Source organism: Tachysurus fulvidraco, chromosome 25 (assembly GCF_022655615.1).
Source record: "Tachysurus fulvidraco isolate hzauxx_2018 chromosome 25, HZAU_PFXX_2.0, whole genome shotgun sequence".
Lineage (NCBI taxonomy): Eukaryota > Metazoa > Chordata > Actinopteri > Siluriformes > Bagridae > Tachysurus > Tachysurus fulvidraco.
The window spans coordinates 6,631,679-6,650,677 of NC_062542.1; the positions used below are offsets into that span (position 1 = coordinate 6,631,679).

Sequence of the window (18,999 nt, forward strand, 5' to 3'; positions counted from 1 at the left end):
ATATTGCCCACTATTGTTATTTGCACTCCCACACTTTATGTATATAACTGATCGTTCATATTCTATATTCATATTTTATATATTTTATTCATTCTATATCCATATTTTATACTCATCCTGTCTATATATTGTATCTCATTGTCTGCATTGTTTTCTTGTACAGTATTGTGTTATTTATGTCTGTACCTTTGAGAGTCACAAACTGCTGGAACCAAATTCCTTGTGTGTGTCACCACACTTTGCCAAATGCACTAAATGTAAATCAGAATCAGAATCAGATTTATTGTCCAACACCCTTAATGCCCTTTTTTATACAACTGAGAAATTTAGAGTTAAGGGCTTGGCTCAGGGGCCCAGTAGTGGCAGCTTGTGCCCCCTTTCCACCAGAACGAACCGTGGTTCAAAGTTGGTTCCACTGGCGAGCCTTCGAAGAACCGGTTTGCCTTTCCGTGGAGAGCCAAGTCTTACGTCACTGTATACGAAATTACTGTATACAGCAACATTAGCGCAGCAGTGGCAAACACAAACTGCTTTACTGTTAATGCTCAAGGCTTTGCGAACCTACATCGACATCCAAACGTGGCGAATCCTGATTTAAAATGATTTAAAAATGGTGCTAACGACTTTCTCTTTTGTCTTGTAAGTCAATGTAACCCCGCCCTCGGCCCCTGACGAAAGCGGTTCTTAAGTCTAGACCAGCAATGTCTTGGTGCTACTTAAGAACCACTTTTTCTGGTTCAGAGCCTGTGCTTTGGGTGTCAAAAACGAAAGAACTGATTTTAAATCAGGCTTTGGCTCTGAACCAGCACTCAAACTGCCTTGGTGGAAAAGGGGCATTGGTGGACCTGGGATTTCGCAACCTTCTGATCAGTAGTCCAACACCTTAACCACTGCGCTACCATATCCATACCACCCCCTAAACACCGTTGCAGACCATGTCCACCCCTTCATGGCAACAGTATAATAATATTCAGCAGAATATTGCGTCCTGCCACACTGCAAAAAAGAATGTGCAGGAATCATTTAAGTTGTTGATACGACCTCCAAATTCCGCAGACCTCAATCTGATCAAGCATCTGTAGTGTTGCTGGACGATCAAGTCTGATCCATGAAGACCGTACCTTACAATTTATAGGATTTATAGGACCCTTTGCTTACGTCTTGGTGCGAGATACAACAAAACACCTTCAAAGGTCTTGGTGAGTTCATGTCTCAATAGCTCAGAGCTATTTTTGGTGGCACAATGCGGGCACAATATTAGGCAGGTGGTTTTAATGTTATGGCTAAACAATGTATACCTCATGTGCAGTTATGGACACAGAATGTTGCCTCTTGTGATCTTGTGAACACAAGTCAGACAGAAAGATAATTAAATGATGGTCCTAAGTAGATATTCTGATATTTATATCATATTGCCACGCCGCTTATATTAAACAACGTCCGATTCAATTTCCTTTTGACATTTCTACGTGACCTCCGACTGCTCAGCAGAAATTCATTAATCAGCATCGTTTGTCCTCTTGCACTCTGTGATTCACACACAATTTATCACCTGATTTACATCTGATTAAAAAATAGCAAAATTCTCCCCAAGCTTCAGGTTCCTATGGTTTAATAAGCTTTAAACTAAAGCGAGATGAATTTGTTATTAAGGCTAGATTTCAGTTCACATGTTTCAGTGCAGGAACAGCAAGAAAACATTTATTCTAGATTTATTATATATTCGTCAGCACTGAAAATCGTAAAACGTTTGTGAAGCCTGTGAATAATCGACACCTTTTTCCTGTGTCAGTGGGCAGGAAAGAGAAATTGCAAAATGCATTAAAAGTTCCATTTCCTTTACAGGAGCTGTGTTATTTTAGTGTAGCCTGTTATATGATGTGAATATGGTTCTGGCTTTCACTCGTGTAGATGTGTTGATTGTTCTCATGGTTAAACCATCACACACACACACACACACACACACACACACACACACACACACACACACACACACACACACACACACACACACACACACACACACACACACAGTTCCAACATACATTATTTATCCATCTGTTATCATACACCTCTGTGGGACGTAGCCTTTGGACGTCCACTGAGCCGAGGCCGACTCTAAGAATCCTGAGACTCCAGTTAGACTCTGTGATACTAAGGAAATCTGAAGTCCATGATCCTTACACCAATACAACATTTAACTGACTGTATATTACAATCAGACCCCCAGTTTCACCCATATGAGGATGGGTTCCCCCTTGAGTCCGGTTCCTCTCAAGGTTTCTTCCTTTATCAATTTAAGGGAGTTTTTCCTTGCCACTGCTGCCTGAGTCACCTCAGACTTGCTCATAGGGGGATAAATACATACACATTGTGAACTATACATATCTAATAATCTTGAATTTTTTATTTCTGTTAATTCTTTTTCTTTTATTATTCGTTATTTGTTTTATTATTCCTATGTTTACCTTCTGCTCTATGTTTATGTTCTGTAAAGCTGCTTTGAGACAATGTCTATTGTAAAAAGCGCTATACAAATAAACTTGAATTGAATTGAACGTGCAAGATCACATGTGCAATACCATGCTACAGTATGTGCAGTATGTTCTTTGTTGCCTAGCACAATATACATATATTCATCTATGTTTCGTTTATATTTATGTCTCTTGAAATTTGAAGCAGACTCTGGAAAAGAATTATCGTATCGCATTCATATAAATATTTCACATTTGTTTTCTGAAAGCGGTAGAGGTCATAATCCGTAAAACGTTATGGAATGAACACTAAGGAACATCAGTAAACACTGGCTGTTATCCGTGCATTACTATCTGAAAGAAACTTGGAAAATTTAAAACCAATTTTGTGAACATTTCAGATTATTAATACATCTAATTAAACTCACTCACCTGTACAACCTCATCGTCCTCCTCTAGCAGACCCTCCAACACGTCTGTGGCCATCTGAGGAGAGAAATCAAATTAATTTTTTTTTTAAAGTTTACTCATGTCTGGTTAAAGCCACCTGGTGGTCTAGCGACAGGATCCTGCGCTCTCATTGCCGCAGGCTGGGTTCGGTTCCTGAGCAGGGAGCTAACCCAGCCTCAGAAGAGTTAACGCTCAGTGCCAGCCGCAAGCCCGGATAAGAATCGGAGGGTTGTGTCAGGAAGGGCATCCGTGATAAAACCTGCGCCAAATCTAATATGCGGACCACGTGATCTGCTGTGCTGACCCACAACAGGGAACAGTGGGGAAAAATACCTTATATCTGGTTAAACCACAGTGCTCAATTCTCAGTTCTGATTGTCAGATGGATTCGTTTTTTTTCTACAATGGCATGACTCAAGCGGTGGTTCTAGCTACACGGAAAGTCATAGGTATATTGTTCCTGTAGCAAAACCTTTATTATATATCAGAAATTCCGTATATATGTCAACATCAATACTTGAGGGAATGTTAATTCAGAATTTTTCTAAGGAGTCTCCAGTGTCAGCAATTTGTAACAATATCAAACTTTTTAGAAATAAAAGAATCCTTACTAGGAACATTTGAATAATTTTAGGTAATTTATAAATGGCATTTAATTGCTTTGAAATTGCTTTATGTGCATTATTATTATTATTATTATTATTATTATTATTATTATTATTATTATTATTATTATTATTATTATTATTATTAATGATATAGATTGATGCTTAATAGCAAATGAAACATAGTGAACACATATAGCACATTCCATTAATTGCTGCTAAGTGTCATCCACCCATCAATTCATACTCAGAATCACTGAATAGGAACATTTTTAACCTATCCCAGGCACAAGGACCCTGAATGAGGTGCCAGCCCATGATGAAACGCACACACACACACACACACACACACACACACACAATTGAGAATGACAACAACTTCGGACTAGGGGAGGAAACTGGAGTACAAAGTGCAAGAATCTACTAGATGAACTCTAAACCAAAACAAATCTCCATGTGAATATTTAAAGCAAGGATTTGATGTGATATTTGGCTCCAAAAGTAAGAAAAAATGTTGAAGTTTCTCAAACTACTGTATGCAAGAAGAGCAATGGAGCAAAAACTTTACACCACCGACCTTCTACTGACCATCTACTGATCAGAATGTAAGCATCCAACAAGAAATATAGGATGAATCCAAAATAGCTGGCTGGTAATTTTGTATTCGTCTTGCAACTCATCTTGGGAGCTATATGCCCTGAAGTTTCGCAAGTCTAACTTTTTTATTTAATTTAATGACAAACCCGTCCGCTCTTAAGGTATTAGGACCTTCTGTGAAGCTGCTTTATTACATACTTTGTGCATTGGGCATTAGCTGCAGACAACCGTGTAGCCTCTAGACTATTTAAAGAGAGAAAATAAACAGATCATGACTCTGTTATAAGGGATTTTATAATGCTAATTAAAAACCAGCTTCTGTGTCTGAATTAATGTATGAATCTGTCATATGTCATTGTTTCCCCTGTTTTCTCCTTGGGTGTTTTTATTAAGGACTTCATCTTTCAATCATTTACTGTCAATAAGGATAAAGTCTGGTTAAACCTGGCCTCCACAATCTCAAATTTCAGCCTCGTGATAAAAATGAAACAGTACTCATGGAATAACAAGACAGCTTTTCTTAAACTGTCCAATTATTGGACTATACATGTTTGTACGTGTAATTAATTTCCAATGTATTGGCTGTAAATTCTATATCTGTCCATGACCTAGTCATGATTCTCTCATCATTTCTAGAACAGTCTTCCTCAGATGCTACGCCCACAAACTGTTGGCTGAACATCTGATGCATATGGCAAAAAAAAAAACTGGAAGCACTTCATCTGGGTGGATTCTATGTGATTTCCAGGAGACGTGTGTGCTGCGTTTTTTTTTAAACAGTCTACCTGGAAAGAAGCCGTCACAATGCTCTACTTTCCTGTGGAAGAAGAAAGCTGTTGTGTTTACTACTGTGACAATGAACGCTTATGAGAATCGGTGGATTTCCCAAATTATGTAAAATTTACTGTATAAACTCATGAATTTTCACAACTTTAACGATTGCACACCTCAAACATAATTTTGAACAAAATAATATGTGATTGGTTGATTTAAATGTCAGTCAGACACCGTTTTTTTTGTCCGGCCCTTGAGCTGCAATATCCGGCCCTCCAATAAAAGCTGCTACGGAGTCCAGACCTTATGCTATCAGTCTGAAGGCTACGCAAGACTACTGAACAAATAGCTGCTTCTCTAAGCATTTAACAGGAACTGTAGTTTATAAGCTGCCGAATAATGAGGGTGAAAACCATGCTATTGAATACAAATAAATTTAGAGCCACGAACTAGCACAGAAAAGGCATTATTATAGTTAATATAGTCATTAAGCAGCTTGAAAAGGTATTTATCGCCACTGAAACCCGCACTGAACTCATTTTAAAATTCAATTACGGATTTCTGACATCATTTCCCTTTTTCCTACTTCAGACGGAGTGCGTTTCAGATAAGTCACATCAGTATTCAGTGGTCATTATGAAAAATAGCACTGTGTGCTATTCAATCAAACTGCTTCGAGAAATGAATTAAGATGGCTCTTTTAAAATGAGTTTTATACACCTATACAACATACAGCCAAATAGGTGGTAACCAACAGAGATAGGAATATCGATTATGTTCAGAATAATTGTATGGTGAATAAGTATTCCTGCACCTTAAGGGTTAATCCACCTTGTTGTCAGTGCAACAGAGCATTTGCTTTAAAGTAGTTGATGGGCACATGCAGCGAGGATCTTTTTTTAATACCATTTTCAATTTACAAGAAAAAGAGAAAAGTGTGAATCAGTGAGAAATGCAGGAAAGAAGAACAAGAGCAGGGAGCATCACTCAGTGGTTACATAATTTAGGGTACTGACCAGAAAATGTACGATCTTGCAGGGCCATAAAATTTGGTCTGGGTTTAATAACAACATATTTAATGTGACACTTTTGACAGATCCAATCTACCAGAACTGCACTAGCACCCTCCCAGGTTTGTGCTGGTTTAAGTCAGAGTGTGTGTGTGTGTGTGTGTGTGTGTGTGTGTGTGTGTGTGTGTACGTGTGTACTTGTTCACAGCTGTATAGAAATGTGCAAGCTCATACATTCTGAATTTTACAGTTACAACATTAATCAAAGGCAACATTTCTAGATGGCTGCCACAGAGAGCTAGAAAAATCCTCAATTAAGTATAGCCTTTGGAATTAGAAGCCAAAATAATGACTGTAGGGACTGATTTTTATTCACACACTTTTTAAGGTGGCATTTCAGCTCCCTGTGCTGACACTCGAAAGATGTGGCTGATAAAAGTGGGACAAAAAAAAAAACCTAATGCAAGACAGCGTCAGGAAGCTGATCATAGGAGACACGCAAATTGAAAGTCTAAATCTGTTTTAATGCCCTTTAAAAAATGTATGAGGTTACAGACTTAACACTCGATTTCTTTCAATATCACTGGAGTTGCTACTTCGAATAATGAATGCTGAAGAAAGAGCTTACTTACTGACTTACTTGTACGCAGGGTTCTCGTATCTACCGGATCAGAAGGTACTGATGAATATTCTACTACGATAGCGCGGCCATTATCATTACAGTAACAGCTCATTCACATGACTTAGTCTTGTGAACATATAATCATTAAGATGGTCAAACTTAGGAAGGACCATAAAACACATACAGCAGATTTGATGAAGCTAATGCTCTGAAAATATATTTAGTATGTATATTAAGTTATAGCAAACGTCTTTTCATCCAGGAGGTTAAATCCATTTAATAGCATCAAAGGGGCAAGAATAATGTATATATAATATAATAACGAGTGGATGTGTAATGTAAATCACAATAGCACACTTTACAATGAGAGTAAAGGAGTGATGACAAGGTAATATATACGCGTGTAGACAAAATTGTTGGTACCCTTCCATTATGGAAAGAAAAACCCACAAATGTCAGTGAAAAAAGTTGAAAGTGATGAAATGAATAATAAATACAAATTTACTGAAAACTGACTAATGAAAATTAGACACTACTCTTGAATTGTGGTCCAACAGAAGCATTACTAATGAAACTGTCCGAGACAGAAATGATGGTACATTACCACTAGAAATGATTGTAATCAGTCACAATAAGCTAAGGGCTGAGTTGGACCACAATAAGCTAAGGGCTGAGTTGGACCACAATAAGCTAAGGGCTGAGTTGGGCCACAATAAGCTAAGAGATGAGTTGGGCCACAATAAGCTAAGAGATGAGTTGGACCACAATAAGCTAAGGGCTGAGTTGGACCACAATAAGCTAAGAGATGAGTTGGACCACAATAAGCTAAGGGCTGAGTTGGACCACAATAAGCTAAGGGCTGAGTTGGACCACAATAAGCTAAGGGCTGAGTTGGACCACAATAAGCTAAGGGCTGAGTTGGACCACAATAAGCTAAGGGCTGAGTTGGACCACAATAAGCTAAGGGCTGAGTTGGACCACAATAAGCTAAAAGATGAGTTGGACCACAATAAGCTAAGGGCTGAGTTGGACCACAATAAGCTAAGGGCTGAGTTGGACCACAATAAGCTAAGGGCTGAGTTGGACCACAATAAGCTAAGGGCTGAGTTGGACCACAATAAGCTAAGGGCTGAGTTGGACCACAATAAGCTAAGGGCTGAGTTGGACCACAATAAGCTAAAAGATGAGTTGGACCACAATAAGCTAAGGGCTGAGTTGGACCACAATAAGCTAAAAGATGAGTTGAGCCACAATAAGCTAAGGGCTGAGTTGGACCACAATAAGCTAAGGGCTGAGTTGGACCACAATAAGCTAAGGGCTGAGTTGGACCACAATAAACTAAGGGCTGAGTTGGACCACAATAAGCTAAGGGCTGAGTTGTCTCAGAAGATTATAGACAAGCATGTTAAAGGTAAAGGCTATAAAACCATCTCCATGCAGCCTGATGTTCCTGTGACTACGGTTGCACATATTATTCAGAAGTTTATGGTCCCCGTGGACTGTAGCCAATCTCTCTGGACGTGGCCGCAAGAGGAAAATCAATGACAAATTGAAGAGATGAATGGTAACCAAACTCAGATCGCACCATCCGCTTTTTGAGCCAAAGTGAACTTAATGGAAGACAAAGAACTTAACTGTTGAAAGCAAATCCTAAAAAAGTGAGACTGGAATTTGCCAAAATGCATATTGACAAGCCACAAAGCTTTTTGGAGATCTTTATCTATCCTTTTTTGGCAAGTCACATCAGCTCTATGTTCACAGATGCTAAAATGAAGCATACAAAGAAAAGAACTGAGGAGGCTTGGGTTATGTTCTGCAGCTGTTTCACTGCATCTGGCACAGGGTGTCTTGAATCTGTGCAGGGTACAATGAAATATTAAGACTATCAAGGCATTCTGGAGCAAAATGTGTCAGAAACCTTCCTCTCTGGGTCCCAAAACACACACCTAAAAACACCCAAGAATGACTAAGAACAAAACATTGGACTATTCTGAAGTGAGCTTCCATGAGCCCTGATCTGATCCCTATCGAACATCTGTGGAAAGAGGTGCAACATGTAGTCGGGGTAGAAGACGCCCTTCACTCCTGAGACAGCTGGAGCAGTTTGCTCATGAGGATTGGTCGACATACCCGTGTACAGGTTCAGAAGTCTAATTGAGAGTTACAGAAATCGCTTGATCGAAGTGATTGCCTCAACAGGTTGTGCAACAAAATATTAAAATAAGGATATTGTCATTTCTGTCTAGGCCAGTTTCTTTGGTTTGTTTTTACAAAAGGAATGTCTGAACACCAATGAACACATTAATATTCAGAGAAGAGTTCTGTAATTAGGAGACCTCCTTATCTCCTTAAACAAGTGCCCTTTCTTACACGACATTTGAGCACAGTGATATTCCAACATTTTGATTAATTTTCTGAATGGTTCTAAAAAAAAAAAGTGGCAAGAAATTTTTTCAGGCATCTGCGTCATTTCAGAGTGATGCGAGGAGTAACAGCATGTGTTATAACATTACATAACAGTGTTGTTGATTGTTGCATGGTGGTCAATCTTCAAGGCCTCATTAGGACTGCACATAGCTGATCCTGGGAATAATGTTCTTTTCTCTTCTCCATTTTTCATTTGTGTGTTTTATTTTAATTGGCCCACATCTAAAAATCTCAAAATTTTTTGGTCAGTCAACGTTTCTGGCCAGTGTCCTGAGTCATCAGAAAGAAGGGCAAAGTTACTTTATTTTCTACGTTACTACATAATCGAGAATTAATAGCTGTGACTGTGAAATCTCAGGAGGACAAACTGTAGGAAAAAACTTTGAATTTCAGCCACAGGTGCAGTTTCGTTCTCCTGAAATTTCCCGCTGTTGCAAAGAAATCGCTGAGCTTTGCCAAGCTCTATGTATTGAGCTTCTTTTTTTTCCATTTCTTTTTTTCTTCTTCTGAACACCGCTGTGATACAAGCATTTTATGGTTGCATGCAGATCTGATTAGCTAGCAATACAGAATTTGTTCAGGTACAAAAATAAATAAAAGAACCACTCTCATTTATTCACTTAATTCAGCCATCTGCTTGAGCTAGATTCGGGCCATCCTGTTGCATTTGTGTGGTGGTAAAGACCACCACGGATGTTAGCATCTTATGGTGAAATAAAAGTGTTTTAAACCGAGAGGCTTGAAAATGTCCTAAAACTCAGAAAGGAGTGAATTTTAAACTATACACCTGCCACAAGAGAGAGGTTATATTCCAAATAGCACACTTAACATTCATATGGACCAAAATGACCCAGGCAATCAAAAAGCCCATTGGAAGATCATGTACTGTGTTTACTGGTGTTTACTGTCTGACACTATTACACAGCCTCTGCATAGATAAATGACTTTTAGAGCACCTTAGGAATCTTCAGACTGTCCTAGTGCATTGTGTGTTGTGTTATTTCACTACTGCCTTTAATCAACAAGACCAGTAATTACCAATTGATTTTACTAAAGTAAAATCATTTCAAACATTAGAGTAGAGTATAACCAAAAAGATGGTTATTCCTGACCTATTCACCTGCTGTCACCACAATCTGGCTCTGAATGTCAACTAACCTACATGGTTCATTGTGCATCAGGACAAACAGTGGGGCTCGTACTCCTGCCAGCATCGACGGCTCAGCTATGAAAATGGTCTCTAGATTCAGATCAGCTGTCAGAGACTTTATCTCAGTCCCCAAACACCTGCAGCATACGTTGTTTTTTGAGGAGATTTGGGCCAAACACAACAACCATGGTGGTTACTGGTGCACTATAAACGGTAATATGAGCACAGATGACTAAACGACTGTGAGAACGACGTAAAAGAAATCTCATTACCACAGCTATCACACAACACCCGAAGATCTATTTAAGTAGAGTCAAGATGAGAGCCCAGTCTATAATCATGGACTCTTCTCATCCAGCTAATGCCTCTCCCTTGCTGCTAACACCTCAAACACCTCTACTGCATCACCGCACACACTTCCCAGGCACAGGAACAGCCTCTTACGTCAGGCTATAATGACTCTCAACAGCAGGCTTTAACAGACGCTGACTGTCACTACCTTGATAGAGTGATCCAATAGCAATAAACCCCTCATTTTACATGTAATATATATATATATATATATATATATATATATATATATATATATATATATATATATATATATATATATATATATATAACATGCAACTGACTGGTGATATGGCATCATTTAGAAACAGATGAAATATTTTGAAACTAAGAAAGTACATTTAGAATAGAATTGTAAAGTCTAGAATGATCCCATACTGTATTAATGTTGCATTGTTCAAACTAAAACAGCTCTTGGTGACAGACTCAGACCTTGCTATAAAATCGGATGCTATATTGCTCTCATACACACCGCTATTATTAAGCCCCGCATTAGGGCTAAAAGCTCTTTATTCCTCCGCCTACCTACTATTATCCAATTGCTGCACAATGCTTCATTTCCACCAGAGTTTAATCAAGACCTGCACGTCAAGATGTCACTTAGGCCAGCAAAGCCAGTTGGCATAGCAACCACCATTGTGGAAGCGCAAAGTACTTAGTGATGTCTGGCATGACTATATATTTTCGTATTTTTATATTTAAAGTAAGAACCAGATATCTGGGTGTTGCTGCACTCAAGTGTACAGGGTGATACAAATAGAGGTGCGATGTATACTGGGAAGTAAACCTTTGTATAACCTTGAAGTAGTTACATCAGTGACATTATACTATGCTGGTCATCACAACATTTACATTTATATTTACATTTACAGCATTTGGCAGACTCCCTTATCCAGAGCGACGTACATAAGTGCTTAAATCTCTAACATTGAATACATTAACACATCCACTCTGCTATAAGGGCTTTCAAACTAATTTTTAGAGAATATAGCACAAGAGCATTAAAAAGGACAGGCACTGATGACAGGAAGCCTGGCATGGGGAAGACTCACCTACATATGACTGATGGTTAGGTATCTACTGACATTTTGCCATATGGTGTACATTTGCACTTTCAGATACAATTTTTGCATTTCTAGCTTCTAACTATTTTCATCTACGAGCGTGGCCTGTGATTTGGCAGCTGGATTGTTTTAGTAGGGTTGCTACTTTTCAGTGCTCTTAATCATTCATATACTCTAGATTTTCCGTCATTGCATAGTACGTATTATACTGCGTAGACTATAGTCTCAAGTCCGCAATAACAATTAGCTGCTGGCTATACCACACAGATTTATGGTTACTATGTTGTGTTTTTCCTAGCAATCTTAAGTGCTTATTATTTTATTTACTTCCTTTATAATGTGATACAACAGTTACAGGATATAGGAAAGGTCCATATTGACTGCTAGCCCTGTGGAGAGATATATTACCCTATGTAATTATGTCAATTAAACCAATGTTACCACAACAGTTAGGCTCACTGTGGATTTAGGAAAGGTCCAGGATTTGCCCAGTGTGCTTCCTGGATCCTGATTCTACTGTTAGGGTAAATACTGGCTAAGCAGATTTAAATGTGGCTAAAAGTCTGCTGGCACTGTAATCAAAGTATCACATTTTTTGGCAATGTATTAAAAACTGGCATATATTAATATTGACTTCATGTGACAATTCAAAATGACATCATGTTTCAGAGCCTCTTATTAGTGGATTAGTGATTTGCATATCTGCAGGCTGACATTTAAGCAGGTCTATACAAATGCCAATTATATTAGCCTGCGCTAAGAGAAAGTGACGGTCGGAGGAACAGAGCCTCATCTGGGGTTTTGGCTCATCTAGGAGCAGATCAGATTCACTTTTGAAACTGTTATACCACCATAACGTTACACAAATTCCTTAAGCAGTTCCACACAAAGCATATTTCCCTGAGCTCCGTCACCCCAGGTGATCATCTACTTGGTTACCCTGTTGAACTGTTCCACACATAACAGTTTAAGGTTAATTAATGCCAAACAGAGAACAAAAATGAGAGAGAAAGAGGGAGGGTTGAGTGAAAGTTTGATCAGGGAGCCTGTCATGCAGCTATAATTACAAACTCACTGGAGATCTTTATAAAATTTCAGGGGACAAACTTTTAATTGCAATTTCTTATTTTAGCCTGATTAATCCTGACTCATCTGCCTTTAATTACCCCCCCACACTCAAACTCATATCTATCAATCGATCGGATGTCTAATAACTACATGTCTCAAACATGTTAAACGAATCGAGACATCCTTTTAAAAAGACCGAGTTTTAAAAGCATAAGAAAATGAAGCACTGGCTTGAATTAAAGTGTATATATTATATAATTTGTCCATCTACAGTATAATTAAGGTGTGACATCTAAAGCACACGTACAACGTATGAACTAAAAAATAAATACTGTGTAGCAATGCAAAAAGACAAAATCAATCTCATTTGATGTGTCAAATGACAATGTCTCCAGCAAAGCTCAAAAACATCTTAGCTTGATCTTCATCTCATCAAGAAGTGATAAGAGCTCTAATCCTATCTCTCAACACGGAGATGAATTTGCACTTTACTTTGGGTGGGTTGTAATCCCAAGAATATAATAAGATTAGACTCTAATTTGATGTTCTCTCTGTAGAAATAGAGTGTGAGAAAAAAAAAAGCAATAGGAAAGATTTTACTAGGCCAGTCTTCTTCCAGAACATGTACCGTTCACCAATACAAAGAAAAGTAACACAAAAAAAGTCCTGTCGAGACTGGCAAATGTCAGTAAAAAAAAAATGTATGCAAATTTCAAGATGTTTTACATGTTTACAACCGCTTCTTTCATATAGAAAAAATGTGAAAATTGTTATATGAACGGCATACTGAAAATAAAGTATAAAACAATATATCCTGTACGTCTTTCATAGCTTAACATGTTAGAGTAACACGCTGAGGGTTTTTCCCTCCCACACAAGTTTATAAGCTAAACTTTAAAAAGTTGTAGTGCCAAAAGAAAAATATAATCTAAAATCCGATGCTGATTTTTTTGAAAAGAAAAATGTATACATCATTTAGTATGCATTCATAAGCACATTTAAAATATCACAAAAGCAATTCCCATGTTCAGTAATCTGCACAAAGGAACAACCTAGGAAATCCTAGCTGGAAAAATATGTTGTTCAAATCACCATAGTAACCATAATAAAGCAGTTGGGTGTTTAACTAGTACAGTATGTGATTTTGTCCTGCCAGTGGGGTACCACCATGCCCAGCGCACCATAGCAAGGACAACAAAAGCCTAAACTTAAAAGCACCAATCACACATGGCTCGTGGATGCCAATTATCCATGGTGGGCCCAGAATAAATAAACTTGCTGACAAAAGATTGAGGGAAAATGAAGAACATGCCATTGTAAAGTCCAAATGAGAACTAACGCTGTGTCACACTGACAAGAACCCTCTTCTTACTAAAGCTACCTTAAAGTGACATTATGCACTACAGCATCTGTGCAAAACTGCACACTGAATAACGTGCATAGTATTTTTCCTTTTTGCCTGATTTCCAGACCTGAGTGTTGGGACACATCGTCCTGACCCAAGTGCAGGGACAGATCCTCCTGACCTGAGTACTGGGATGGGTGACTTCACCTGAGTGCTGGGACAGGTTCTCCTGATCTGAATGCTAGACAGCTCTTACAGTTGAGAGGGCTGGGAAGAATCACCCATCCCCAAGAGTTGGGAAACATCCTCACACCCAGAGTGTTGGGACACATACTCAAGAGCCAAATGTTGAAACCCATTCTCTAGGCCCAAGTCTTGGGACAGGTCCGGCAGACCCGAGTGTTGGGACAGGTCCGGCAGACCCGAGTGTTGGGACAGGTCCGGCAGACCCGAGTGTTGGGACAGGTCCGGCAGACCCGAGTGTTGGGACAGGTCCGGCAGACCCGAGTGTTGGGACAGGTCCGGCAGACCCGAGTGTTGGGACAGGTCCCGCAGACCCGAGTGTTGGGACAGGTCCCGCAGACCCGAGTGTTGGGACAGGTCCCGCAGACCCGAGTGTTGGGACAGGTCCCGCAGACCCGAGTGTTGGGATAGGTCCGGCAGACCCGAGTGTTGGGATAGGTCCCGCAGACCCGAGTGTTGGGATAGGTCCCGCAGACCCGAGTGTTGGGATAGGTCCGGCAGACCCGAGTGTTGGGATAGGTCCGGCAGACCCGAGTGTTGGGATAGGTCCGGCAGACCTAAATGCTGGAAGAGGCCCAACAGAATGCTTCATTTGGATACCTCATGCATGCACTGCACGTTTTGCACTCATTAACAATGCCCATGGCTTAAGTATTATCTTCCACTGGTATGTATTTTGTGAATAATAAATACTGATGAGCAGGTTACACGGTTACAATTACATCCAGGCTGCAATTGTCCATCTCCACCTATTCTTTCCAGCATATACCACATCTGCCATGTGATCAGTCCCAACTGTTGTAGACTGTTCTAGTATGATGCATTGTGAAAAGGACGTGCTTAGAAATTAATTCACAAAAAGGTGAAATCCCAGATGGAAAACAGTTAACACACTCTAAAGGTAGTCTAATTTTCAACCGTCAAACTTGTGATGCTGCTCACACACACAAGCACACTTTAGCCTAATTAAAAATTGATCCGCTTAGCTTGATGTCTATTCTCTTATCTGTATGCTCTCTGCTCTCCAGCTTTCTTAACCTGACATTTTCTTAAAAGACTGCTCAATGCTCAGGCTCCAACAAAGGAAATGTAGACAGATTAGCTTAGATCAAAGGTGGCAGAGACACGATATCTCCCACACACACATGCACACATTCGAGATTAGTAAGACAGTGATAAGTGCATGTTGCATCCCTACATGTGGATTATCAGTAGATACTGATGAATACACAAACATGAAGACATCAAGCACATTTTCAAAAAAAAAATAAAATAAATTATGTATAGACATAGTATGCAATGAACAGATTAGTAAAAAGATTAACTAACTTACAAACGTAAACAGTAAAGTAAATACAGCAGTCATGGTGATAACTGCTACATAGCTTCATTTATTAAAAACTACAGAGAATGTATTTTGCCCAATAATTGATGATTGAATGAAAGAAAAATGCTGTATAACAATGTTTCTGAGTGGATTTGAAAAATGGTTTATCACGGGTATTGGGACAGATTTGGCAGGAAATTTGTACACAATCATATGCCAAATCGTACATGTCAAACATCATCATGGCCCGACTTCAGGCAGAAAAGACTGAGTAATGATGAAAAAATGAGTAATGATGGGGAAAAGTGAGTAAAAAGATTGAAAGTGAGAGAGTTGCATTTCCCTTGGCAAGCAGTTAATGCACTTATTTGTAGCTAGTTTGAATGTTCCATGATTTTCATATAATTTATCCTATTTATATCTTTCCACAGTTGTGAAGTGAACGTATAATAGCTTGCTAGTGACTAACAGTTTTGTATTTCAAACTTGGTTATATATCAGGCTTCATTAAACACATTGTTGTTAAAAATAAAAAAAAACTTAAACAATTCTAATCAATGAATCAAGTCATGACATTTGATTTATACTCTTAGGTTCTTATGCATTTTTATGTGTTCAGATTGAACAAAAACACTGAAAGGTACAAAACTGAAATAAAATGCACCACAAACATTGATATACATCTACATGGGGAAGTGTAAATAGGTAAAAATGGAAAATTCCAATAGGTAATGCTAATATTCCATCAGTTATAAAGCCAAGGGTTATTTTAATTGCAAGGACATGCAAGGACATAGCACGCCCCTCTTACTGTTTTGCCTCCATTTCACCTGTTTCCATTTACCTTGATGTTTTGACTTATATACGCTTGTTTTGTCTCCGTTTTTCTGTCAGTCTCTGTCATGTTCCATAAGCAAGGTCTGACCCTATGGTGTTCTCTGAACCTTTGGCTTCTCCTAAATGTTACAAGGACATAGCAATATATTCATTGAAATATGTCTGAACTCAGTAAAATAGGATCAGACCTAAATTAGACTGTCTAAATCTGTGCTGAATCATTTCACAGGGGTATTGAATTGAAGTATATCGAATCACTTGTGTCCATTTGTGTTGTTTTGTATCCTACAGTCTTAAAGAGCAAGACTCACACACATATTTCTTATTGTTATAGCGCTAACACAGTATGGATTGGTTCAAATAATTTTGCCATGTACTGGAAGCGAGCAGATGTGAAAGTTTTGTTGTATATACTGTAGTTATACTGTTAATAGTTGTTAATGGGTTAGATCGAGTTCATTGGTGGTGTTCAGGAGCCGTTAGGGTCCAAATAATGAAAGTTGTTTATGAAAGTGACAAGGTACAAAAATATCAGTAATAGGATTTTTCTGTGAGAGAGCGTGAAATGTATACAGTATGTAAGAGAAACAACACAAGCTGGACCACAAACTATTTTTCTGGATATATGTTCCCCCTTTCCTACCTATTGGGAAGTAAATTCGGTTTATGTAGATTCTATTTGTAAGTCAGGGACAATACATACATACATACATACATACATACATACATACATACATACATACATACATACATACATACATACATACAGACAGACAGACAGACAGACAGACAGACAGACAGACAGACAAATAAATAAATAAATAAATAAATAAATACTGTGTATGGTTGTGTGACCAAAAAAGTTTTCATTTGAAAAGGTTAGCTCCTAGTTATAACATTCTCTCACCAGCATCTCTTTCTTCCCATTTCTATCCAAATTAATAAGACAAAAAAAAGGCAAAGCAAAATCCTGGAAGATCCTGGAGGATCCTGAAGGATCCTGGAAAGAAGATTCTCTCCCAAACGTACTGATCCTTACAAAGCAACAGAAATGGGAAACCAATAAATCTTCACCAGACCTATAATGACATTATATAATGTTTTTCTTTGTTAAATAATATGTTTAATAATCTGTTTATTAATAGTACAAGACTATGCGGAGAATTGCACAGAAAATGACTCTACACCTTCTGATTTGAGAACACAACTGCACTGTGGTATAAATCTTTTTAATCCAAGGAGTATTTTGAAATGGGCCATAATTATTACAGATGTTCTTTAACAGCATTATCTAACCGACATAAGTATAATGATCCTGTAATAATAATTACAAAAGCTACTGCCCGTCTACACAAAATCCTCCTTATGTAACTACGGAGCTATGAAGCAGTTCACACAGAGATAAAACTGCAGCTTAGTAAAGAATGAGTCTCCAGTAGAAATGTGACAGCAGCTGGGTTTAGCCCCAGTGACAAGTTTTCGTCTCGGCCTGGTGACAGGTTCGCTGTAGCGATGGTTACCTGGCGACAAGTGAGTGCTCACCAGGGATTCGTGAAACTAATTTATCACTGACATATAGCACATGGAACAGCAGATGCCTTAACACACACACACACACACACACACACACACACACACACACCCACCCACCCTGACAAGGAGCAGTTAAGTGTGTGTCTGTCTTTATGCACGCGTGTGTGTGTGTGTGTGTGTGTGTGTGTGTGTGTGTGTGTGTGTGTGTGTGTGTGTGTGTGTGTCAAGAGTGTGACACGCAGGTATCACAAAGACAGCACATCACATCATTCTCACTCTCCGCTAATAAGAGATATTGATTATGAAGCAGAAAATAAAGGAAAGAAAGAAAAAGCGGTGACAACGAGGGCATAAGAATTTACACTCCCTGCTCATCCCTGTCTTTCACCTGAGCGCGAGTCTGGCTTCGCTCTTTCACTTTCTTTCAAGTTGCCCTCTGTTTATTTTAATGCAGATCTCTGCTGGATCTACACACGCTGTCTGCCCCGGTGTGTGTAACAGAAACAGACTTACAAGCCTTATTAGGAATATTACTGATGTCCTGTCAACCTGGAGCCTTAAATACACTGACCTCTCGAACCTGAGAACTGTAGGTGTGCGTGTATCTAAGCACCAATGTGTATGTGTATGTGGAAAAGTAAAAATGCCTGCCAAAGCTTTTGAGCCAACATCGAACAAACCTGTCATGTTTTTTTTCCCTTGGCATTTAAGTGTCCTATTTTCCAGTACATCATTTTGTGTGTGCGTACGTGTGCGTGTGTGTGTGTTTACTGTATGGAGGACAGCAATTCCGTCCTCAAATTTTGGTCAAAGGATGTGAGAACACAGAGGAAGGCGAAATCCAAATGTCACAAGTTATTAGATTCATTCAGAAAAATAATGTTTCTACTCAAGCTTCAGGGACTTGAAGGTCGCAGTCTGATTGGCTGGCTGCACTAGTAAGCAGGATATTTGGGCTTTTTTGGGGACAAACTGTAGCACCTATAGTCTAATCGCATTATAACGTATTGCTCAATTCTGATGTCAAGCTATCGATAAATAAAGTATATAAGATTTTAGTCCTCCCATCTTACATCACCAGCAGCCATCAATGTAAATAGTTTTCATATATAAGAAAACAAA

At 38.8% G+C, this 18,999-nt stretch overlaps 1 protein-coding gene across 1 annotated transcript in view; it reads right to left on the minus strand.

Moving 5' to 3' along the window:
• The window catches only part of si:dkey-12j5.1 (probable assembly chaperone of rpl4), a 64,588-nt gene that overhangs the window by 13,090 nt on the left and 32,499 nt on the right, over window positions 1–18,999 (minus strand). The window contains exon 9 of the mRNA XM_027171874.2: window positions 2,907–2,960. Coding sequence (XP_027027675.2) covers window positions 2,907–2,960 — 54 coding nt within the window. The remainder of the gene's footprint in view (window positions 1–2,906; window positions 2,961–18,999) is intronic.